The sequence below is a fragment of the Schistocerca gregaria genome, chromosome 9 (assembly GCF_023897955.1).
Source record: "Schistocerca gregaria isolate iqSchGreg1 chromosome 9, iqSchGreg1.2, whole genome shotgun sequence".
NCBI classification, from domain to species: Eukaryota; Metazoa; Arthropoda; class Insecta; order Orthoptera; family Acrididae; genus Schistocerca; species Schistocerca gregaria.
This window is the reverse complement of record NC_064928.1, coordinates 27,981,105-28,007,446: the sequence shown is the minus strand read 5'-3', so window position 1 is coordinate 28,007,446 and position 26,342 is coordinate 27,981,105. Positions and strand designations below refer to the sequence as shown.

At 40.4% G+C, this 26,342-nt stretch overlaps 1 protein-coding gene across 3 annotated transcripts in view; it reads left to right on the top strand.

The window, feature by feature from the left end:
- The first annotated feature begins 283 nt into the window (after positions 1-283).
- Positions 284-26,342, top strand: part of LOC126291556 (CWF19-like protein 2) — a 246,200-nt gene continuing 220,141 nt past the window's right edge. Inside the window, exons 1-3 of one of the 3 annotated variants that reach the window (XM_049985068.1) lie at positions 284-637; positions 15,459-15,671; positions 25,430-25,657. In XM_049985068.1, coding sequence (XP_049841025.1) covers positions 551-637; positions 15,459-15,671; positions 25,430-25,657 — 528 coding nt within the window. In that variant the 5' untranslated portion in view covers positions 284-550. The remainder of the gene's footprint in view (positions 638-15,458; positions 15,672-25,429; positions 25,658-26,342) is intronic. The other 2 variants (XM_049985067.1, XR_007551811.1) reach the window with 2 other exon arrangements.

Below are 26,342 nucleotides of genomic sequence, written 5' to 3'. Positions count from 1 at the left end.
TAAGCTAAATTTCTACCCAATGTTGTAAGTGGTTTTTCACAAATGTGTTGTAGCCTGCCACTGGATTTATGATTTTTATCCATACTTGCGCTTCTCTTTGAATTCTTTTCAGAAACATCTATATCTTCTGGTATTACACACGCTCTTGGAGGCAATAAAATAATTCAACTTTTTCGTCATTCACATAGGAAAGGATGCAAAACTAGCATTATGCTTACGGCGCATCTAACATCCTCCTTTCTCGTCGCTTGAAGCGCTAGTGTTGCTCCAGCTGTCAAACATTAACAGCAGTGAGCGTCTCGACTGTGATATATCATGTTAGACTGTGATACGTTGTTTTTTTGAGTTAACATTTGAAGTGACGACTCAGGCAGGGTCTTCAACCATAGATATATTTATGGTCGAAGGTCTGGGTGTAGTTTTATCTTTAGATCTTATGAACTTTGAGTTATTTGTTTTGTTTACGAGTAGCGCGTAATGTTTGTATGCCGATAGAAACATATATTTAAAACAACCGAGTGACGGGGTTGTCGTAGGCTGTAATTGGAAGATGTCTCTGATAAATTTCAGTAGTGAACGAGAGAGCAACAAGCGACGAGAGGAAATACGGACGGCGAGAGAAAGAACTTTAAAGAAGGTATAGCAGTTGCTAGTTCCCTCAGAATTTGCGGATAATGCGATATCCGATGGAAGTTTGACTGTGAAGACGCATACTAATTAAAAACAAATAAACTCGTATTTTACAATCAACCACATAAATTTACTATCTTGCTCAATTGAATATGTTTGTAGTACTCACTGTAGAACAGTGTGTTGGTTGTGAGTTGGCGAAGCTAACAAATGTCAACATGAAATCTTCGCGGCTGTCTCACGAATATTAACATGAGTCATTATTCGACCCTTTACCCTCACAAGAAGAGGAATAGAATAAAAGTTCTCATGTGCGTCTGAAGTTGCTCACTACATAGATAGTAGGAATCCATGTGAATTTAACTGTTCAAACCACAAAAAACCCACTCCAAACTCATCCATGCTTCTGAGCCAACCTTTCGCATTGTGATGGCATCTTAACACCCTTGGATTGTGAGTGTGCGAATCTCAGCTCCCTTGGGCTATCACATTATGTGCGTGCAGGATTACCTGTACAGCGACAGTGCTTGCATACTCCTGTGTTCCACAATGCCACGTGCCATTCTGAAAGAAAAACTTTAAGACTCAAAACACAAATGGCCAGGTTCCCTGCCATTTGGAAATCACACTGCCTGTCCTTGCATCTCTCGCCTCCCACCTAAGCTTGGAGCAGCGCTCATATCTTTCCTTCGCAGCATATCATAGGGCAGTCCTGAAATGCTCTTCCAATTAGCCTACATCACATTATAGAGAACGTTTGTCTCCCACCAGAGTGGTAACTGTGGACCAATCTAGGCCCCTGGACATGCTGTAGGTCAGTCTGTCAGCATGTATAATTTTATTTCATTTATGTTCATTCACTTCGCCAACACATATCGAGATTGACAGATTCCAATGTAATTGGCACTTAAGACTCTGCTACGAAGTCAGTCTGTCAGCATACCTAGTTTTTTCCAGTCACCTAAGAAATACAAACGTCTGTAACCTACATCAAAATTCATGATAACCAGATCAGCCAGAGTTATTCTGGCACACTCATATCTTCAGCCAAAAGAAATCACCAGATTCAGCGATTCTCTTTGGATACTGTATACCTGCTATGACTAACTTCATCAAACTGCTAACAACGTCATGGAATGTAAGAGCAGGCAAGGAGAATCTGTCTCAGTGAAACTATTCCTGCAGCCCTATTGGAAGTTTCCAGTTACATGAACTGGGAAAGAAAGCATATGCGGCACAGAATAACTGAGTGTACTCTGACGTGTTGTCAGTTTAGAACTGTTTGCATTCTGTGTAGCCTATATAAACTTTTGAGAAGTTGTAGAATTTCAGCAGTGCACTCACAGAACCATTTGATGAGTTTTCATATTGAGCTATTTGAAGGTAACAACTGGCCAGATGCCAAAATAAATAAACTGGAGATTGAAAATGGTGTGTGTGTGTGAGAGAGAGAGATGAATATTAAGTCTTCAGTCACCTTGACTTGTGGCAGGGAGACTGGGACTTTCGTTTTAAAAAAAGAAAAAGAAAGATGATTGCAGAAAGTTGTTCAGTGGGCTATGGAGAGAAGCAGGTTCGGGTAACTTGTACTGAGAGACTGTTGACAGTGTGCCTTGTCACCATATTACACAGTTCTCTGCAAGAAATACTTTCTTCCACGATGTCACATTACTCCAGAATATGATCCAATAAGACATTAGTAAATGAAAATAGGCCTATAAGAAGTAAATCCACTTTGTTACATTTTCATCTCCAGAATGTTGATACTATCTGTAGCATAGATTTAAGATGATATGATACATGTGCCTTCCAGTTCTGGATCTTAGCAGTTGGGATTAGTGAGACTAGATTAGATTCAGTTTTTGTTCCATGGATCCAAAAATGAGATGACTCTCATGGGTGTGTAACAAGTCAGAGAATCTAAAATAAAAAACATAAAACATCTGAATATAATTCTCACGGCCCTGATTGTCAAAATATGTGAATATGTTATGTTGTTGTGGAACCGCTAATTTTTACAGGTTTTTACCCTGGCAGAATGAAACATAGTTCTGCACTTTTAATAAATTTATCATACTTAAAATATGTAATCTTGACTTATGACCATATGCTGTCAAAACTGAAATCTAGTTCACATTTTTATTTAAGCTGGTCAACAGTCCTGTTAAGATATTTGTCCATAGAATAGAAGGAGTTGCCTGTCTGAAAGTCTTTCAGACTCTGTTTAAAGTGAAACCAAGTTTGCTGGTTGCTGAAAATTATTGAAAATGTTGTTCCTGGACATAAACACACAACAGTTTAGAACTTTTTTTCATTTATTGACTAACCTTCATGCATTATTTCTTTAGTTGAATGGTTAGTTAGTTACTTGTTCCATTTATCATACTCATTCAGAATCAACATTATGATGTGAAATGCGTTAACAGAACAAACATAGAACACTCAACATACAACTAAAACAAATAATATTAATATGACTACATGCAGGCAATTTATGGTTTTTTTCCTCTAATACTGACCATTTCTGCCTTGGTGACGTGGAAGGAGTTGTTAGAGAGAAATTGCAGCTTGTAGAAATTGTAAATATGTCATCTTACTAATTAATTTTTGACAAAAGCTGCTTTCTGGTAGTATTTTATTTCACCATACTAGTTTCGGGCATTGCCCATCATCAGTGGTAGCTGTATTACATAAAAGGCACATATTTCTTATAATAAGTTACTTACAGTGTACATTGTAGAGTTTTATGAATCTGTGATTTTCAGTTACTCATAAGTAATGTTCGATAGCATATCCCAGTGACAATATTTTGTAGCGTTCATCCATTAATGCAATTACATGATTTATATATACATATATGTAATCATCATAAGGATTGTTTTTTTACAAAATATAAGCAGTGGTTATTGGCAAAGATTATTTTTGGTATAGCCTATGTAAGGCTAGCCGAGCTATGCTTGCCTCAGTTCTCTATGTGTATTGCTACAACTCTTTGTGTACATAATTGGTTCATGCTTAGTGTTACTTAAATACCGTCTTCAAGTTGTCAATGCTTCTGCAGAATAAAGTTGTATTCAGTCTATTGGTCATGTTGTACTTTACCTAATTACGACATGATTGGCGTCATGTTTTCAGCACAGATTTCGACTCTGGTTGGTCCTCCATTTTTTCTCAAGTTAGCAGATGGTCTCCTCCACACCAAGCTTAATATAATTCACAGGGGAAGACATGATAATGACAGTCTGCACACAATCATAGCATCAAGACACCTGCCCTCGCTCCCAGCAGCAGCTGCACCAATGAACTAAACAGGCTACTAAACAGCAAAGTACACATACCATATTTGTGTCCTGCTCTGATTGTTTCATTAACCACGACTGCCCAGACTACCGAAAACGCTGGGCTCCTTGTCATAATTGCAACAAAAAAGGTCACATTTGCTTCTGTTTGTGATGCAAAAATTCAACACAACGATCCTGATGTGTATATGATCATAAACATTGTATCAGCTATTTCCGCTGTGCCAAACAAGCTTTTTTTGTGAAGTTCTTCACATACAAGTAGATACAAGACTTTTGGTAACCTTGTTAAACTCACAAACTTCTATGGCTTTGGGCTGCCCTCTGCTTCTCTGTGTGTCAAGAAAGCTAGTCAATTACAGTAAAGAAGTATTCCTATTCACATCCAGTTCTCTGTCCCAGTGACCTACAAGTCAGTAGTCTGGTCATTTAAATTTCTTGGTGTAGATAACACATTAATGGAGGATCTTTTTGGAGTAGATGCTTGTAAGTTGTGTGGTTTTACCATTTCAGACAAAGTGAATTTAGTGTGTGAACAAGTGTCACATACATAGTTGGATGCATATGTTCTGATTCTTTCTCTTTCTTCTTTCATGGATTGGGTTGTGCCAACAATTTTCCAGCACAGATTACCATGAAACTTTCTGCTCAGCCTTGGTTTTTCGAGGCACATTTGGTTCCAGTGTTACTTAGGGAACATGTCAAAGATGAATTAGATCGTGCCACAGAATTCAATTTTGTTTGGCCTGTTGCATCAAGTGAATGATCTATCTCTTAGTTATAGTAAAGAAACCGTTAGGCCCATTGCGCCTCTGCAGCAATTTTAAAGTTTCTTTGAACTCATAATCTGCAGTGGCTACGTACCCAATACCATGCCTTGACAAACTCTTTGCGAGGTTATCAGGTGGTCAATATTTCTCAAAAATTGGCTTGTCAGATGCCTACTTACAACTCTGGTTAGTTACCGAGTCACAGTGCGTCAATATCCTCCTTTGGAATATCAATACCCCTTTTGGACTGTATCCGTACTTGCAGTTGCCTTTTAGAGTTGCTGGTGCTGCCATTTTTCAGAATTTCTTTGAACAACTTACAGCATCTGTGCTGTGTTGTGCAGACTATTTGGATGACATTTTAGTTTATGGTGCCTCCACAGAGTAACATTTACAAAATCTCCACTCTCATTTTTCTTTTTTTTAACACCTTCTGTTGTTTTATTTGGTTTGAAGTTTCTCACGATGGTCTCAGACCCCTGCACTAACATATCTCTGCTATTGTGTCAGTTCCCCACCCTTTGTCGGTCAAGAAACTTAAGGTTTTTCTAGGCAAAGTCAGGTACTTCCATAAATTTTTGCTTGGGACAGCAACAGTCTCTCACCTGTTACGTGCGTTGCTGTGCAAAGGGACTCAGTTTCTATGGCTGGCGGCTTGTGAAACTGTGTTTTTCACCCTTAAGATCATGCTGCAGTCTGCAACTTGCTTAGTGACGTACCAGCCGGGTCTCACTTGGTCCTTGTGATGGACGCTTCATAGCACAGATTGGGGCAGTACTGGCTTGTAGATATTCTGATGGCTCCGAACGGCCTATTACTTATGCCTCAAAAATGATGAGCTCCTGCTGAAACTAGGTACTCTCAGATAGAAAAGATAGAGAAGATTTGGCCATTGTATATGCTGTGAAGAAATTCCATGTTTTCCACATGGCATCAGATTACACCTGGTCTCCGATCACAAACCATTGGTTTCCTTAGTCAGTCCTTCTGCATCGTTACCAGATAAAGCAGAACATTGCATGTAATGTTAGGCTGTTTTCCTGCCATGACGTTCATTTCCGCCCTACAAATCAATATACAAATACCGGTGCTTTGTCTCACCTGCTGGCCAGTCTAGACCCAGGATTTGATCAGGAGGAATTGATTTGTTTCCAAATTGATGTTACCTCACAGCAGATGGTTGGTGGTTTTCCTGTAACTAGCATACTGACTGCGAAGGCTGTAGCTTTGTATCCTGTCTTACGGAAGTTCATAAAATTTGTACAACCTGGTTAGCTGGGTTCGCCACTTTGTCGTGTGTCTCACCCCCACTATAATTCAACATCGATTCTCTGTTGTGGATGGTGTTCTGCTTTAAGATACAGATAATGAGTCACCTTGGGTAGTGATTACCTCAGTGCTTTGTTTAGATGTTTCCCTTAATTACATGCAGATCATTAGGGAGTATAATGCACAGACGTGTTAGCGCATCAACACGTGTTTTGGCCCGGCTTGGACGATGACGTTACCCGCCTGTTGCCTCCTGTTCACAGTGTGCGACACTTCAAGCAGTTTCCTGGGTGTCGTCGTCACCTCGGCTGATGCTGTCGCATGCGTGACACCGTATATGTGTGGATGTTACTGGCCGCTTTCTCAACACTGATTGGCTGTTGATTGTTGAAGCATATTATAGTTTTCTGTATCTCATTCATTGTGTTTCCACATCCATAACTGCCACAGTCACTGCCTTGTGCAAAAAAATTTCACTGAAGAGTTGCCCATGATGTTAGTGTCTGATAATAGTCCATAATTTTCATCATAAGTGTTTGCAATATTTTGCCACTCGTGACATAGAAACAGATCTGGGTTATGGCCATGGGGACCAGCATGCCTCCTTCCTACACCAACCTTTTCATGGGTCCCCTGGAGGGGCTTTCCTGGGATCCATAAGCCTTCAGCCCCTGGTTTGGTTTAGATACATTGATGACATGATTGCCATATGGACTGCCTGTGAGGCTGACGTCTTAAATGTCCTGTAATCTCCTATTCCAAATCCCATGCCACTTTCCTTGATGTTGATCTCATCCTCACCAAAGGCCAGCTACACACTTCTGTCCACATCAGACCTACTAACAAATGAAACAATACACAACCTCTCTCACTTCAGCTTTCACTGGACATAGTTATCCCAACAGCCTAGTTCAAAAGCAGATTTCCTGGCCATCACATCCAATCGTGGTACTGCTGATACTTCCAAATAACAACTTCGGAGCACACCACTTGTCAGCCAGTTTTATCCTGATCTTGAATGTATTAATCAGCTATTTTAACAGGGCCATGACTTCCTAAAATCATGCCCTGAAATGTGATCCATTCTGTCAGGTCTTGCCCACACCTAAATTAGCTTTTCTTCGCCCTCCCAATCTCTTCAATATCCTTGTCAGACCCTATGCTCCTTCTGCACCCATATCCCTGCCCTATGGCTCCTGCCCCTACTGCAAGACTTGCCCATGCACCCTCCTGCTACCAACTATTCCAGCCCTGTAACTGGCAAAGCATATACTATCAAAGGTAGAGCCAGCTGTGAAATGACATGTATCGTATACCAGCTGTTACGTAAGCATTGTTTGGCCATTTACATTGGCATGACTACCACCCGGTTTTCAGTCAGGTTGAATGGGCATAGGCTTATCAAACTGTACATCCACTGTATCTCTTATGTCTGGGCCCGCAGTTGCCCTGAATGGATTCCGGCTGTCGTTGCCAGATGCCAGGGGTGGCACATCTGCGACATCTGCACTGAGGATTGCCTCTGGTTGTGGCTCCACGATCAGCTTTGCCTCCGTGTGGATATCTGGGCACCCCCTAATGTCATACCATCCTCTCTGAACTCATCCACATTGGACACCACATCACCTGTTGCTGCTGGTTCTCCACTGCCTTGTGGATGAGGGCATTAAGTTCTTGGTGGCCGGACCAGCAGGTCCTCTATTGCTTCCGACAATGTCGTCATGGATTGCATCACCCATCCTGAGCAAACATTGATACCAGTGTCACCAGCATCACAAGCACCGTTACCAGAGCTAATGCCTGAGGTCAACATGGGTGTCCCTTATTCTGTCTTTGTCTTTGCTCTGTTAACAGAGATTGTACTAATTAGATACAGCTTTATGTATATTTTAATGCATACCAAAAATAGTCTTTCTGTGGAGAGCAATTGACAATGACAGAACTTTGCATATATTTCATTAAGGAAACCCTTATGCTGATTACATATATGTATATATAATCCATATTATCACATTATTTCATGAATATTATGAAATATTGTCATTGAGGTATGCTGTAGAACATGACATAAAATGCAAGTTCAATTATAATGAACTGAAAACTAATGTACTTGAAACTCTACAGTGAACAGTGTAACTTATTAAAAGAAATGTGTTTCTTTTGTGTAATACAGATACTGCTGGTGATTGGCAATGCCCGAAAGTAGTCTGTTGAAAAATAATACTACCAACAAGCAACATTTGTTGACAAATTAAGTAATAAGAGACATATTTACAATCCTTAATCTGCCTTTGAAGACACTTCTTTTATCTGTGACATATTTTATTTCGTTGGATAGATTGTCAAAGAGTGTTGTAGCTCCATATTCCACACATGTAGCAAAGTTAGTCATTAAAGAATAATGCAGATTATTTTTCCTTTTACTCTCGAAGTCCGAGTGCTTGTTGATACCAATTTCCGTAAGTGAAAAAATGTACATTGAGGCTATGGTTAATATTGCCAACTGCTTAAAGAGGTACCTGCAAGATGCACGTGTTTGAATGCTACGCATATTTCTAATTACTTTTCTTTTGTGCAATGAATACTTTGTCTGTAAGCGAGAAGTTACTCCAGAATATTAACCCCAAGACATCAATGAATGAAAATAGGCAAAAAATGTTAACTTTCTGACTTCTTCATACCCAAAGCTGGCAATTATTCTTATGGCAAAAATAGCTGAACCTGAACTTTCAGCAGGTCTTCTGTATGGATTTTCTGGTTTTAAGTTTTAATCAGTATGAAAACATAAGAACTTAATTGTCTGCCCTCCTTATTATTTGTTGTTGGTATATTCTAATTGTGTGATCAGGCTTTGTGCAGTTTTGAATTGAATGTACTGTGTTTAGAGTTCAGTTGCAGAAAACCTGCTATTCATTTTTTAGACTGTGGCTAGCACACTGCACTCACATTTTGGAGGACAGTGGTTCAGATCCCTGTCCAACCATCTAACTTTAGGTTTATCACGATTTTCATGAACCACTAGAGGCAAATGGTGGGATGGTTGCTTTGAACGGACGTGGCCAATTTCCTCCTCCATCCATCTCTAATCTGAGCTTGTGCTCCAGCTCTAATCATCTCATTGTTGATGGAATATTATACTATAATCTTCCTTCTTCCTTCCTTAATTTTTGAGAAATAATTATTTACCTTTTCATGTGTTAAAGTTACACATTTGGGCTTAATTATAATACTTGCTTCATCAGCAAAGGGAAAGCAATCAGGTGTGTTAAGGAACACACTAGAGCAGAAGTCTTAATTATATGACATTAATGAAAATGAAATTGATGTAGGCATGGCAGTTAACCAGTTGAATCGATGGTAGGTGGACCAGTGAAGTCATTAGCTGGATTCTTAAGAGACAACAAAAGACCTAGACAATGATCTGATAGAAGTCGTGTAGATGACATTACAAAAAAATGCAGGAGCTGCATTGATGTGCAGGCTGTAGCTGACAATGGTAATGCAGAAAGTAGTCCAGATGGGGGCTTGCTGTGGATGTCAGGTGGTGGTGGTGGTGGTGGTGGTGGTGGTGGTGGTGGTGGTGGTGGTAGTGTTAGTGTTAGTGTTGTTAGGCAAGCAGTATCTCAAATCATTTGCTTGAAATATGACCAGAAAACACTTAACTGGATGCTTCAGATTTACATGGACTCTTTCTGAATTATTAGAAGTATACTTAGGTATTGAGCGGATTTTTGAGAAATAGTATGAGGGCACTTCAGCTAAACTGTTTCAGTGCATGATACTAACTAAAACTTTTTCAGGCAAAAGTAGTAACTGACATTCCTTTAGAGCACCACAAAGCAGTCAATATTCCACGTGTACGTCCATACTCAGCAAACTGCTGTGAAGTGCACAACAGACGAGAGGATCTCCTGTTGTGCCACATCAGTATCACTAATTTATTTTTCCAAAGATAATTTTGTGTGGAACACAGTGTGGCTCGTCACGGATCTGACAAGTCCTTGATAGATTTCCAAAGCGATGTGGCATCAGATTTACATGCACGTGTTATGCAGTTTCTGTAAATTACAGGCAAGTGGTTTTTGAGCACGGAACTGGTGCTCGATAGCATATAGAGAGAATTTTGTGGTCACAACATCTACATCAGTTCACTGTCGTGCTCCTCTAACCACTGTAGCACAGTTAAGGCCTTGTGACACGGACAGTTATCTCACAGGAAGATTCCTTCACCCTCAGAAAGAACGTGGGGCACAAAGGAATGCAGATGGTACACAATAACATTATGTAGCTCACAGCTGTTGTGGTTCCTTCAATGGAAGGCCATGTGAATGTTGCTGGTATAGCACAGTGCTCCCCCTGATCTGCACGCTTGTAATTGACCATATGGTCAGGTCGGCATGGAAACATTTCAGCAGGATAATATCCCTGTGCACATGGTGAGAGTTTCTACTTTTTTTGCCAAATCCTGCCTCGGCCAGCTAGGTTGGGACAATATCCCTCAGGAAGATATCCGACATTTCAGACAATCAATGCTGACCCTAATAACTGCTCGCATAACGGCCCGATGTGGACCGACGTGATACTGACTTGCTCAGTTTGTGTGGTTAAGAGACCTTTCAAGTCTCAGACACCTAGGATGTCTATATGCAGACTGAAGCAATGAATGAAATTTGTACCAAGGTCGGATTCAAATCCAGGTCTCCTGCCCAGTCGGCAGATGCACTAACCACTATGCCACCAGGGCACAGTGGCTTTGCTCGGCTGCACAGACTGCTGTTGCACGTCTCCCTCCTCAGTCTATATTCCCGTGACGTCTCAGCCCACTTCATATTTCCCTAAACTTAAACAGCATTGCAGAGTCTCCACAGCTGTATTGAAATAATTCCTCGGCATCAAATAAAATGGGGCTTCCTGCTTGAAACCCAGGCACGGCTGGTTTAATCGAATGCAACTAAATGGTTCCAGAGATGTTTCCAAGACTAAAACATCCATGTGTACATAGGTTGGAACTTAAATAGTGGCAACACTGCTGTGGAGACACTATGCAATGGAATCTACTATTGTTTCTGATAGCACACGTTCTTGACATACCTACCATACCTCCGAGCAAATGGACTCGAGGGAAACGCAGTCACTTGTGAGTGAGCAGTCTAACGTAATGGTGTCACAATGTTTCTGAAACAGGAACAATGGAGTTGGATCAAGATTGAATATGCCACAGGTTGTACAGCACTACAGTGTCTTCGAGAGGCGTGCGGGGAATCGGCATTGCCATACAGAACAGTGGCACGTTGTGTAAAACCCTTCAATGAAGGGCGGCAAACTGTGGCAGACGTGCATCGGGCAGGTCGTCCTAGCATATCTGAAGAAGTAATGCATGCTGTTGCTCCGTTAGTGGACAGTGATCGACGCCATACGATTCGTGAGCTCGCCCACGAAACCGAATTAGTGCATACGACTGTACTTCCCATCCTGAAGGAATGCCTGGGCATGCGAAAAATTGCATCACAAAGGGTTCTGCATGACTTGATGGAAATGCAGAAATGGACGCATTATGACACTGCTCAGGCAAACTTGGAGAACCGTGAGTGCGAAGGAGAGGCTTTCTTACGCTGTATCGTAAAGCTGGATGAGACATGGGCCGCATCTTATGAGCCAAAACTGAAACGCCAATCCAACGAATAGTGTCATTATTGGTCACTGCGAAACTCTAAAGTGCATCAGAGCCCCAGTATGGTGAAAATTATGGTGATTCTCGTGTAAGACTGTGATGGTGTTATCCTAACGCATTATGTTCCTCCATGGCAGACTGTCACTGCACAGTATTACTGTTCATTTTTGGACCATCACCTGCGACCACCTTTGCGAAAGAAGCGGCTACACTTTCTGCGCAACCCACCCATCATTTTGCACAACAGTGCACGGGTGCATACAGCGCAAGCTGTGGCTGCTCTGTTCGGTCGATGGGACTGTCCTTGTGACTTTGATTTGCTTTCAAAGATGAAGGAACCACTTCGTGGCATTCACTTCAGAACTGTTCCAGAAATTCGACAGGCAGTAGGCCACCGCTCCATTCACACTATCAACAGTACAGGCTCTGCTAACGGTATATTACAGCTTCCACATGGCTAGCAACGTGTTGTACACAACACTGGTGACTACTTTGAAGGACAGTAACAGGTGCAAACATGGAAGTCTTTGTATCGGTTGTGAATAAATAGTTGCCAGTATTTAAGTTCCAACCCTTGTATATATGCAAACTGAAGCAACACATGAAAATTTGTAACAAGACTAGGATTTTTCTTGAATAAATTGTCCATTTTTTTGAAATTGTAATCATTTGTTTTTCTGTACATGTACAGCACATCTACCTATTTCCAGCTCATTTGAATAATTTCTTTGTGGTGTGCTTCTTTTCTGCTTTCTCCTTTCCAGGTTTTCTAAAACATCTGTGGTAATATACATCAAAGACAGACTTTTATTTTTTTAAATCCATTTTCAGGTCATTGCAACTTTGCTTTCAACATTTTTAATATTCAAATCCACGTGAATAGTGAATCCGGGATTTCTTGTTCTTCTTTCCTCATTGGTTAAAATTATTTTTTCATTTCTGAGTGGTGGAGAATTTTTATTACATATAATTCCAAAAACCTGGTTTTAGCAGTAGTTGAGCTGGTACTAATGAAACATTTTACATAAATAAAGTGGGTTTGGTTAGTGTAGTTGCATAGGGGTAACATACTCAGAGGTTCTTCTTGGCACTTCGTGCAGCATTTTTGGCACCTGCTGTGATGACATTTCTGCTGTCAGACTTCATCTGCTGCATTCCCCCCACAGAGTACCCCAAACAAATAATAAAAACAAAACAAAATTGTCAACATGTGTAGGATATCATCTACGTATAAATAACAACTTACTAGACTACTATTATCACATTTAATTATTATTGAAGTTAAAGTTATTTGTACACATGCTTGCTCTTTTATAGATGACAGGGGGACAGAAAATTTTGTACTTCTGATGTTTATGAGAAAATTCCAAATTTAGTTCAGCTAAATACTGTACACTCTCTGAGGATAACTGGTAAATTAATATCTGGTTGACTGTTAAAAATTGACAAATGCTGGTAGCTTTATGGTGCTTGTGTAATTGTAAAAGTAGACTTTGAAGGTAATGTTATGCCCGTTATCTCCGTGTTGTGTTCATCAGTGTGTAAGTTAGCAAGCAGTTGAAGGATGATATTACAGTCCCTTCCGCCAGTTGCAGAGTTCATTCTATCATTCACTACCTGCAAGCAGGAGGAGTCAATGCTGCTGAAAATGTAGAGGGTCGGGGTTACAAGTGATAGTGTGATGAGGAAACTTTAGGCTGGTCTCACAGATGTGCATGACAAAAGTGGTCGAGGAAAATGTTCAGATGTGACTTGTGCAGCATGATGAAAACATTTTGCATGCAATGTATCGGTTCATAATTTCCAAACTTTCCAAAAACGTGCCTCAGATTTCAAGGACAACCCCCTTTCAACATTGTCACATAAATTTTGTGTGCAATGAATACCAGAATGTCTAGTCAATGTTCACATAACTGAAATAATGTGTTTGGCCTGAGTATGCCTTCAATGCTCCCATAAAGAGCTAGAGAAATTGCTGAACAGAATTATGACAGGGGATGAGACATGGGCGCAGTATGTGAACTCAGAAACTAAGAAACAGTCCTGACAGTGGCTGCACTCTCAGTCTTTCAATGAGCCCAAATAGTTCAGTTGACATTACTGTTTTTTGGGGTCTTAAAGGAATTTTGACAGCAAATTTCATGAGAGTAACACGTGAGGATACCTTGACATTACAGGTTTATTGTGAGACTCTTAAAATCTCCTAAGGTCAATCCGAAACAAACTGGATGTGATGATTACTGGAAGTTTTAGTGTCCTACATGTCAATGTGTAGTCCTGGTCCTGTGAATCAAATGAAGGAAAAACAAACGTTTCCCACTAGAAAATTTTTCTTCATCCTCCCTATAATCTGGGCTTCCAATGTATCAATTTTCACCTCTTACCCAAGATGGAGGACCTGTTGAATACTCAGTATTTCAACTGACAGTGAGCTCAATGATGCTGTGAACAACTGGCCGAAACACCATTTTCTGATGAAGTCATAAAGAAACTTATGTCACGGTACAACAGATGATAATCGAATTTTTGGTGATTATGTGAAGAATTAATGTTGACAATAGCCAGTCAGAAGCTATTTTACAGCTACCCCTTGTAATACGAATTACCCACAATGTGACCCTACTGTACTGCATTCTGGGCACACGCAAGCTGCTCAGCCACCAATGCTCGTCAACAATCTCGTAGGTGGCTGACGGCTGCACGTGGTGGGTGCTCAAGCTGGAACAGCCTGCTCTGAGTAATTTTAAGTGTGTAGGTGCAAAATTTAAAAGGTGCAGTTTGACTGCCTTTTTAACCCTCAAGCAGGTGCACTAATGTGTAAAGTGCACCAATTGCCTTTGACTGTTCCATTGTTCTTTTACAGTTGTGAGCCCTTACCTATTGCCTCATTGTTGTTTCAGTCAACACCATGGTAAGTTGTGTTGGCATACATTCTAGTGAGCAGCAGTATATAAAATAAACAGCAAGCTCGGTGAGGACAACATTTACAGTCCGTGCAAGAAAATGCCCCATAATCTGAGCTAGCAGCACAGTCCCACAATGAGGCAGATGTCTACAATACTGTAGTAATCACACAAGTGTTTGGTTGGGATCTGATGCAACTACACTGTTTAATGCTCCAAGTGAGTCAGTGCAGTATGGTAATGCTTGTACATAGCAACAGAGCGATACAATGAAAGTTTACGTTTTTATTGTTTAATCAAACAGATTTAGCCTATATAATGTACATTTATTTTATGATTTTTGACTTAAACTAAGTTAAACAGTGAATTTGCTCATACATGTTTATTGTGCTAATATAAAGACAGCTATTCTTTACATGTGTACAAAGTACGTTGTGCATCTGCTCGTGTTGTGAAAATCAGTTCACCCGTTTGAGGGTTGGATAAAATGAAATGTATTTAAAATATCTCTTTCACTTCTCCCCCCTCTTGTCTGTGAAGATACTCCATACTGCCACATCTCGGTTTGTATTCAGCATTGCGATGCAGAGTCCCATAAGATACGACATTACGGCTTTCTTTGTGCCTGCACTTGTGGTGATTCTTTTAGCCATTTAGGACTACAGAAGTTATGGTGTGTGCTCTTCAGATGCACTGCCACTTCTTACATCCACAGCTGGTTACAGCGGTTTGTGTGTGTGTGTGTGTGTGTGTGTGTGTGTGTGTGTGTGTGTGTGTGTGTGTGTGTAATGCAAGTAATGTAAGTACTGCAATTATAAGGCTCTGTAATATTTGTAGAAATAGCTTTATGCCAATAACTAAAACCTTTTAAGTAAGTCAACAACACAAATTGCCAGATCTTTGTTTGTGTAATTAGGCAGAGGCAGAGTTTTACCAGAAGAAGTTGGAGGAGGAGAGGAGGAGGCAGCGGGGTGACGACAAGTGGATGGCACCATCAGTTGAGAGTCGAGTGAGGGAGTCCAGCAAGTCTGACAAACATAAAAAGTCGAAAAAGAAGAAGGAAAAGAAGAAGAAGGAGAAAAAGAAGAAGGCAAAGAAGAAAAAGCACCAGTCAGACAGTTCCAGTTCGGTATGTTTTTTATTCTGTCTGCTTCTTGCAACTGTTTCATTGATAATCTGAATTGGAACTGCATTTCAATTGACAGTATAATTGGTCCTAACAGTATGGCTGCTTTGTATGCTGACTTCCACTCAGTGTTGGACAGTTGTAGTTTTTATTTTATTTTTATTTTATTTACTGTGACACAATCACACAAACCTTTCCCAATTCCATGTTTTGACCTACCAGTGGTTGTCTTCAAGCTGACAAGAGATGAAAAAAGGAAATAAACAATCATTGTATAGTTTATAATGTCTGCCAAATAGCTCTCTGCGTAATCATAGAAAAGAAATACAATAATTTCTGAAGCCACATGCTGCTAGCAGCTTCTGTTGTTTTGTCAACAATATTGAAACCAAACATGAGTTTTTGAAGCTGAAGTGAAACAATAACCGAGACAAAGATTAAAACAGTGCTAGGCCATGCGATCATAGCTGTGATCACACTTATAATCTTTCAACAATTAATGCCTTTCTTACTATGTTGAAGCAGTCATTACAACATTTTATCACACCCACACAATTTTATAACAGACATCTTGCGACAAATTATTTAATATTTTCATTTGAATTTGCTATCATTAGAGTGTTTTACAATTTTGACCTTTCTGATAAAAATATATGTTTTTTTCTCATATGATTTTCTTTCATGACAGTTCACATCTGTCTTGAAATTTATCAGGTGTCTTTATGTTTGGCATATAAAATAAATTTTTGGTTTTCGTGTTAGTGTTACAATACAAGATAAATTTAAAATTTGCTATTTGTAAACAGTCAAATGCCTAGTTCATCGTATTTTTATCAGACATTACCAATTTTACCTATCTCTATAATTAATTACAATATGAAATAAACTATTCAAATTATTAACTGAATGTCTTAATTGTCTGTTAAAAACCAAATATTGTTAGCAAAACTGAAATAACAAGTTACAGTGTCAAAAGAATGGGTTTATGGGTTCTTCATTAAACATTTAGATCGAGTTGTGTATTGAAACTGTCTCAGGTGCTCAATTTTCTCGTTTCTGTGTGTCCGTGAGACCAATAAAACATTAGATACTGGTTCCCAGGAGTTGCCATATTCCTGGACTTCTATAAGGCTTTCGATACGGTTCCACACTGCCATGTAATGGACAAAATACGAGTGTACAGAATATCAAAGCAGCTATGTGGTTAGATTGAAGAATTTCTGGCAACCAGAACACTGTTTTTCTGTCTCATTTTCCAAAGAGAGAAACATTTCTGTGTCATTCTCAAAAGAGAGAATTTTTCAGGCACAAAAGTAGCTTCTGGAGTATTCCAAGGGAATATTACAAAACTTTTCACTATAAATGTCTAGTGGATAACATCAGAAGTTCCGTGAGGTGTTTCATGGATGATGCTATTGTATTAAGAGAATCACAATGCTAGTAAATGTAGCAAAATGCAGGAAGATCTGCAGAGTATCAGTGCTCCGTGGGGGGAGTGACAATTGACTGCCAACATAACATGCATAAATAGGCAAAAAGACCCATTTTTGTACGCTGACACAACTGCAGAACAGTCAAAGCTAGCAGCCATGTCCATAAGATATCTAAGGGTAAGCATATGGTATTATTTAATGTGGAATGATCACATAAAACTAATTGGTTCTTCATGTGGATCATTTGCAGCTAAAACAGGAAAACAGAGCAGTGACAGTGATGTACAAAGTACCCTCTGCTACACACTTAAAGTGGCTTGTGGAGTATGGATGTATTTGTAAATGTAGCTGGAGATTATTCGCTCTTTCTGTAATCTGTCAGCAAATATTCCCTCAGTAGTGCCAGCAGTCTTGCTGCTTTTGTATTTAGTTAGTATAAAGATGGTGTATTCTCAATATTATGTTGTAGTTTCAGTATTAATAATATTGTGAAAAGGAAAGTTGTATTCACCATATAGCGGAGATGCTGAGTTGCCTACCACTCCCCCTTCCTAAAGTTCATAAACCTAACCACCAAGGATGTCTCATTGTGGTCAGTTACTGTGCCCCCACTGAGAGAATCTCTGCTCTCATAGACCAACACCTTCAACCTGTTTGCCCAGAGTCTACCCTCCTATCTAAAAGATACCAACCATTTCCTCCACCGACTCTTCACAGTTCCTGTCTCTTTACCACACGGTGCCCTGCTCATCAATATTGTTGCCACCTCCCGTTACACTAACATTCCTAATGCCCATGACCTTATTGCTATTGAACACTACCTTTCCCAATGCCAGACGGATTCCAAACCAACCACTTCCTTCCTGGTGGCCACGACCAACTATATCCTCACTCACAATTATTTCTCCTTTGAAGGCACTACCTACAAACAAATCGACAATATGACTATGGGCACACACATGGCACCATCCTATGCCAACCTATTTGTGGACCATCTAGAGGAATTCTTCCTAAGCACGGAGAATCCTAAACCCCTTACCTGGTTCACATTCATTGATGACATCTTTGCAATCTGGATCGAGGGTGAGAAGACCCCTGTCCACATTCCTCCAGAACCTCAACAACTTCTCTCCCATTTGCTTCACCTGTCCTACTCAACCAAACAAGCCATCTTCCTAGGTGTTTAACTCCACCTCATAGATGGCTACATCAGTACCTCTGTCCATATCAAACCTATTGACCACCAGCAATACTTGACTTCGACAGCTGCCACTCGTTCCATAATAAGAAGTGCCATCCGTACAGCCCAGTCACCTGTGGTCATTGCATCTGCAGTGAAGAGCAGTCCCTCTCGAAATATACTGAGGGTCTCACTGAAGCTTTCACAGACCGTAATTATTCTCCCAACTTCGTACAAAGACAAATCTCCTGTGCCTTATCTTCCAGTCTCCCACCAACTCCCAAAGTTCCACCTAGCGAGGTGGCGTAGTGGTTAGACACTGGACTCGCATTCGGGAGGACGACGGTTCAATCCCACGTCCGGCCATCCTGATTTAGGTTTTCCGTGTTTTCCCTAAATCGCTCCAGGCAAATGCCGGGATGGTTCCTTTCAAAGGGCACGGCCGACTTCCTTTCCTGTCCTTCCCTAATCCGATGAGACCGATGACTTCGCTGTCTGGTCTCCTTCCCCAAAACCAACCAACCAACCCAAAGTTTCACTGTCCGGCCACAGAGGAGCATTCCCCTCATTACTCAGTATCACTCACGACTGGAGCAACTGAATTACATTCTCTGCCAGGGTTTCGATTACCTCTCGTCGTGCCCTGTGAAACGAGAAATGTCCTACCCACTATCCTTCCCAATCCTCCCACAGTGGTAGTCTGCTGCCCATCGAACCTACGCAATATACTTGTCCATCCTTACATAATCCCTGCTCCCAACCCCTTATCTCGTGGCTCATACCCCTGTAATAGACCTAGATGCAAGACCTGTCCCATACATCCTTTCACCACCACCTAGTCTAGTCTCGTCACAAAAATCACCTATCGTACCAAAGGCAGGGCTACCTGTAAAATCATTAATGTGATTTACAAGCTAAGCTGCAATCACTGTGCTGCATTCCATGTGGGTGTGACAACTAACAGGCTGCCTGTCCACGTGAATGGCCACCGACAAACTGCAGTCCAGGAACAAGTAGACCACCCTGTTGCTGAGCACACTGCCAAACATGATATCCTTCATTTCAGTGACTGCTTCACAGCCTGTGCCGTATGGACCCTTCCCAGTCCAGGAACAAGTAGACCACCCTGTTGCTGAGTTCGCTGCCAAACATGATATCCTTCATTTCAGTGACTGCTTCACAGCCTGTGCCATATGGACCCTTCCCACAAACACCAGCTTTTTCTGAATTGCGCAGGTGGGGACTTTCCTTGCTATACATCCTATGTTCCCACAACTCTCCTGGCTTCAACCTTCATTAGTCACTGACCTCTCCCACCAGCCTCTTCCCAGTTCCCATTCCAGCACTATACAGCTGTCATTCCACAGTCACACCCAGTCATTTTATATCTCACCTTTTATGCTACTACCCCCTCCCCCCTCTCCTGCCCTCCACCTAACCTGCAGCACTATACTACCTGTCACCCCTACCATACTATCCCTTCCCCTCCCCACCCCAGCCTCCTCCTTACCCCCACCCAGTCGCCACTCCCATTGTGATTAAATATCGTATTTCGTTCCATTCGTACATTGCGGAAGCTGAATTGTGACCTGAGCAGTGGTACCATACTCAGAAAAGTGATGAGATCTAACAGTGACATCTAAATGTAAAATTTGGTCATAAAACTAAGTTTTGCAATAACAGAACAGATAAGGCTGGCATCTTGGTTGTGCCTTTGTATTAAGCAAAATTGTTCTTCATGTCACTTTCCATTTCATCCATAACACTCTGGAACAAGGTACACAGCAACCCGTGTGTTATGCGAAACCGCTCTGTGTTCAAGAGCAGACAAAATCTTTATCTGTTATACCTTTTATCTCTCGTACTCAGCATAAGTCTGTCTCTTGGAGTATCCCATCTGTCTGCCTTCTGTCACATTGTAAATGAGTCATACTTTCCTTGTCCTACTCTTTTCCTGTTTTCTTCTTTCCATCCCATCTGCTAATTTTCCCCAGTTATTTTTGCTGCTTCCTCTGGCCCATCGGATTTTCTCCACATTGATTCCTTCTGTAGTGCTGCCAAACATTTGTGTTAAATATAATTTACTCATGTTTGACAAAGGTGTAATAAAGAAATTCCTTAACACAGTAATAATGAGAATAAAGTTCGTAAATTCTGTTGACTCATTTTTTATTGTCATCATTATTATATAACTACTGCTGATGTCTTATGTAAATCGTAACTTACACTATAGAAGTTTTGATCTAAGGGAGGTTCCTAAGCCCCTGATCTTCCCAGGCAAGAGAAATGCATAAATAAATAAATAAGTAAAAAGGCCATGCACACCACTGGAGAGAGCATATGCAATATATGATTTATTCATATAGCGAAGTGCATTACAACACAGTAGTGAAACCAGAATGCATTATGTAAGTCAATGCCTAGCTAGAAATACTAAGAAGAAGACTGTCAAGAAAAATTTTAGGTCCAGTAAGAAGCACAAAAGCCATCATGAAGTAGTGATGAAATGTACGAGAACACGGAAAACAAATAACAGAAACAACAAGGAAAAGAAGGGTGATATTATTTTGACATTTGTTTTTATAGTCTTCAGTCTGAAGACTAATTTGATGCAGCTCTCCATGCTGCTTCATCCTGTGCGGACCTCATCATTTCTGAAAAACTACTGCAACCTACATCCATTTGCACTTGTTTACTATATTCATTCTGTGCTCTGCCTTTACAGTTTTTACCCCAGACACTTCCCTTTAATACTCTAAACTGACCATTCCTTAATGCTTCAGAAAGTCTATCAACTGATACTGTCTGCTAATCAACTAGTGCCACAAAGTTCTTGTCTCCCCAATTTTGTTCAGCACCTCTTCATTAATTACAATATCTACCCATCTAGTCTCCAGCGTTCTTGTATAGCACGGCACTTCAATAGCTTCTATGTTTTTCTTGTCTGAACAGTCCATGTTGCACTTCCATTCATGATAACACTGCAGACAAATGCTTTCAGAAAAGACTTCCCAAAATTTAAATTTATATTCAAAATTAACAAATTTTTCTTTTTAGGAAATGCTTTCCTTGCTGTAGACAGTGAGCATTTTATATCCTCTTCACTTTGGCTGTTAAACAAATACTAAACAAGAGATAGAGGGGCTGGCCAGTACTTACCTCAGCTCAGTACTGCCAATACATACACAAAACAGAACGGAAAATTTACATTCCTAGCTTTCGGAACTTTGTTCCTTCGTCAGGGAGGAGAGAGGGGGAAAAAATGGAAGAAAGGAAAATGGATTCAGTTACTCACAAACCAGGTTATTAAGCAGCAGGGAAAGGTAAACAGGTAGGGTTGCAAGGATGGAGGCATGGTTGTCAGAGGGAAGCCAAAGATATTCCGTACTGTAAGTATTGTGCCAGCTTCAAACCAAAGAGGATGCATACAGAAGTAAAGAGGTATATAGCATAAAGATAAACACAACTATATAGGATGAAAAGATGTGTGAATGGCTAAAGAGGGAAGGGAAAAAGGAGACGACTGAAGAGTAAATGGGAGTGAGGTTGGTTAACGTAGGTTCAATCCAGGGGGATGGCGGGATGAAAGGATGTGTTGGAGTGCAAGTTCCCATCTCTGCAGTTCCGAGGGACTGGTGTTGGGTGGGGGAGGCCAAATGGCACGTATGGTGTAGCAGTTTCCTAGGTCCCTAGAATTATGCTGGAGGGCATGCTCTGCTACTGGGTATTGGACATCTCCTAGGCGGACAGTTCGTCTGTGCCCGTTCATGCGCTCAGCCAGTTTAGTTGTTGTCATACCGATGTAAAAGGCTGTGCAGTGCAGGGATGTCAGCTGATAAATGACATGTGTTGTTTCACATGTGGCCCTGCCTTGAATTGTGTAAATTTTACCAGTAGCGGGGCTGGAGTAGGTGGTTGTGGGTCAATGCATGGGGCAGGTTTTGCAGCAGGGTCGGTTACAGGGGTAGAAACTGCTGGGTAGAGAAGGTGGTCTGGGAATATTGTAGGGTTTGCACTGGTCAGGTTATTGGTGTAATTGTTGAGGGATTCGTCACTGGAGCAGATACGTTTGCCACGAATATCTAGGCTGTAGGGAAGGGAGCGTTTAATGTGGAATGGATGGCAGCTATCAAAGTGAAGGTACTGTTTCCATAGGGTACTGTTAGTACAAATATTATCGGGGATAGGCTAAAACCATGTCTCATGCCCTTGTCAACTACTGCTTCTTTTTAATGACATTCGACAATTATAACTGCAGTTTGGTTTCTGGACAAGCTGTACATAGTCTTTAACTCCCTGCATTTTGTCACTCATGCCTTCAGAATTTTTAAAATTCCAGTCAACATTCTCAAAAGCTTTCTCTGAGTCTGCAAGTACTGTAAACATTAATTTGCCTTCCTTTAACCTAGCTTCTAAGATAGGTTGCAGGATCATTATTGTCTCACGTTTTCCTTCATTTTTCTGGAACAAGTGTTTTTCATTCTTCTGTAAATAATTCATGTCAGTGAAACTTCGTGGCAGATTAAAACATTTTGCTGCACTGGGACTAGAACCCAGGCCATTTGCCATTCACAGGCAAATGCCCCAGCAGCTGAGCTACCTGAACAGAACTCAAGATCTGTGCACATAGCTTTACTTCTGCCAGTGCCTCATTCCGGAATTGATGTCTGTTTTGTAAAACTGGTAGTTCAGCAGTATATACATCTGTGAGCACCTGCTTTTTTAAAAATTGGAATTACTATGTTTTTCTTGAACTCTGAGGGGATTTTACCTGCTTCACATGTCTTGTACACCAGGTGGAATAATTTTGTCATGACTGGCTCGCTAAAGTATCTTGATACTTGTCAGGGATTGTTGTGTACTCCAAGAGCCTTGTTTAGCCTTAAGTTATTCAGTGCTCTATCAAATCCTTCTTGCAGCATCATAGTTCTCGTCTCATTTTCATCTGTGTCATATTCACTTCCTATAATATTACCTTCAAGCTCATTTCTGTTGTATAGTTCATCTATATATTCCTTTCCTTTCTGAGCTTCTCCTTCTTTGATTGCACTGGTTGTCCATCTGAACTCTTGATATTCAAACAGCTGCTTCTCTTTCCTTGAAATGGCTCTTTAATTTTTCTGTAGGTGATATCTACTATTATCCTAGTTATACATACTTCTGCAACTTTGCATTTGTTCTCTAGCCGTTCCTGCTTAGCCATTTTGCACTTTCTACCAATCTTATTTTTTAGATGTTTCCATTCTCTTTTGCTTGCTTAATTTGCAGCATTTTTTTAAATTTTCTCCTTTTATCAGTTAAATTCAATATCTTCCATATTACCCAAGATATATACTAGACCTTGTCTTTTTACTTTTTTGATCCTCTGCTGTCTTTAATCTCTCCTCTCTGAAAGCTACCCATTTGTCTTCTGTTGTATTCCCTTTTTCTGTTTCAGTCAGTCACTGCCAAACCCTCTCTTTCAATAATTTCGTAATTTTTCACATTTCTCAAGTTTTAACTTGAAGTTCATGGCCAGTAATTTGTGGTCAGAGCCCACCTCTGCCCCTAGGAACATCATAGAGTTTAAAAAATCTGGTTTCAAAATCACTGGCTTCATGGTTTTGTAGTCAAACTGAAACCTTCCAGCACACCCTGGTCTCTTCCACATAGACAACCTCCTTTCGTAATTTTTAAATCAAGTGCAGTAATAAACTAATGCTCTGAGCAAAATTCTATCAGGCAGCTCCCTCTTCTGTTCCTTCACCCCAGTCCATATTCTTTTACTATTTTTCCTTCTCTTCCATTCCCCATCTTCAAATGTCAATCACCCCTCACAATGAAATTTTCATTTTTCTTAACTGTTCAAATGCTTTTCTTTATCTCATAGAACATTCTTTCATTTTGTACATCTGCTTAGTTGGTTTGCATATACACTTGTACCTCTGTGGCAAATGTTGGCTTTCTGTCTATCTTGGCTTCAAAAATTTGTTCACTATGCTGTTCATAGTAGTCTACCCACATTCCTAGTTTTCTTATTCATTATTGTGCCAATTCCTCACTACCCGTATTTGAATCTTTATTTCTAACCCTGTACTCACCTGAGCAGAAGTCTTGTTCTTCCTACCATCACACTTCACTAATTGCCACTACATCTAACTTCAACCTATCCATTTCTCTTTTTAAATTCTTTGACCTTCCAACTGGGTTGGGGAATCTAACATTCCACTCTCCAATCCCTATAATGAGAGTTTTATTTTTTGCGTTGACAACATTCTCCTGATAGGCTGCTGCCCATCTTCAGGAATCACAAATTTGCCTGGCCTCTCCACAGATACCCCTGCTTGTGGTTGCACCTACAGTACAGTTATCCATACTGTTGAGACATTTAAGCCACTCTGCTTCAGCATAGTCTGCAGTTTTTGACATTTATGCGAGATAAGTTGCAATTTGCTGACAAAACACACTGCAAGTATCTCTGGGAAAAGAACTTAACAACAGGCTGAATCAGAGGAATTAAAACAGATTTAGAAGTACTCAACATAGAAGCAAGAGAAAGAGATATTTTCAGAAGGAAGCAGTAAGTCAACAAGTGTTAAGCAATCTGAAGAATTAAAAAACAGACATGGTAGAAACGTGAGAGAATATTGGAAGAGAAGAAGACAGCAGATGAGAAGGAATTGAAATTATTACATGGTCCTCAGTTGGTAAAAATGGAAGGGAAATAAGTAAAATGTGGGCAGACAAAGAAAGTGTTCCATATCCCATTTGTCGCAGTACTTTGTCAATCTATTTGCTTTCTGTAAGAAATTTTTTGCAGAATGAGTTATCCATTCTTTCTCTTGCTTCCCAGATTATCATCTTAGCTTTTACAATGGGCAACACAATAAGAAATTATTAATAATCATTTATTAAAATAATGTACAAAATAAGTACTTAGCTTAGGGTGATGAACATGTGTGGCACTATGGCAAAAGTTCTGAACATTGGTCTACTCTAACTCAGTGAACATTGGCTAACTCTCTAATAGTAGTTTGCTGGACTGCCGTCTAATAGTTTGCAGTTCAGGCATGAATTTTTCACATTTGTAGACAGTTTTCTCCACTGGGACTGAACTCGTTGAGATATATTTACTAAATTATTGATACCAGTTTTACGGTTTCTGATAGGACAGTGATGGAGAGGATGATGACGAAGCGTGGGTGGAGAAGACAGATGAGAAGAAAGAAGATTGTGGTGACAGAACTGTCAGAAAGGATAATGTGCCTCAGGAAAGAGACGCATGGATGATCCCGACTGCTGACATTTCGAACCTGCTAGCACGTGGAACGGACAACACTGACATCCGTGGAGGCATCAGAGAAAAGCCAGATAATGACAGGCTGAACCTCGATATGGTGAGTTGTGTTAATGGTGTGTACAATTTTCAGGCCGACATTGCAAGTACAGTTTTGGGCTACTGCAGTATTTTCAAATGACTGTGCCCAAGTACACGGTGCTTCACAAATGTCTGTCAAAATTTTTGTTTCTGTAAATATAATTTTATTAGTGAAATATTATAAACTCAATATTTTAAAGAATCCTTTGTCCACAGTACCCATGCTGCAATCTCAGTAGAGCACAGTGATGCAATGTACCCCCTTTAGCTCAAATAATGGCATCTGGTATCAATCTGAAGATCACACTTGCCTGATGGTAGATATCTGAGTCTGTGTCACAATGCTGTCACAACGATGGTTGTCAATTACATTATGTTAGGATGTTGCAATTTGTTGGAGCCCCTGTCAACTATGCTCCATACGTATAACCAAAGAAATTTAAATTGTGGATGTTTGGAGACCTATACTCCTAAGGACCAAAATGCATCGCAATTGCCAGACGTACAGTTTTGTACCAAACGGGTCATGTGGGCTGGTGCACTGTCTTGCTGAAACACATTTGGAGTTCCTAGCACCACCATTGCTATCCACGGCTTCATATCACTCCAAATACATCCACATAAACTTCTTCTGCTACAGAATTTTCTTGCATAATGGTGATGTCTTAGAAATAAAATAGAATTATAGTCATTATTGATATCTG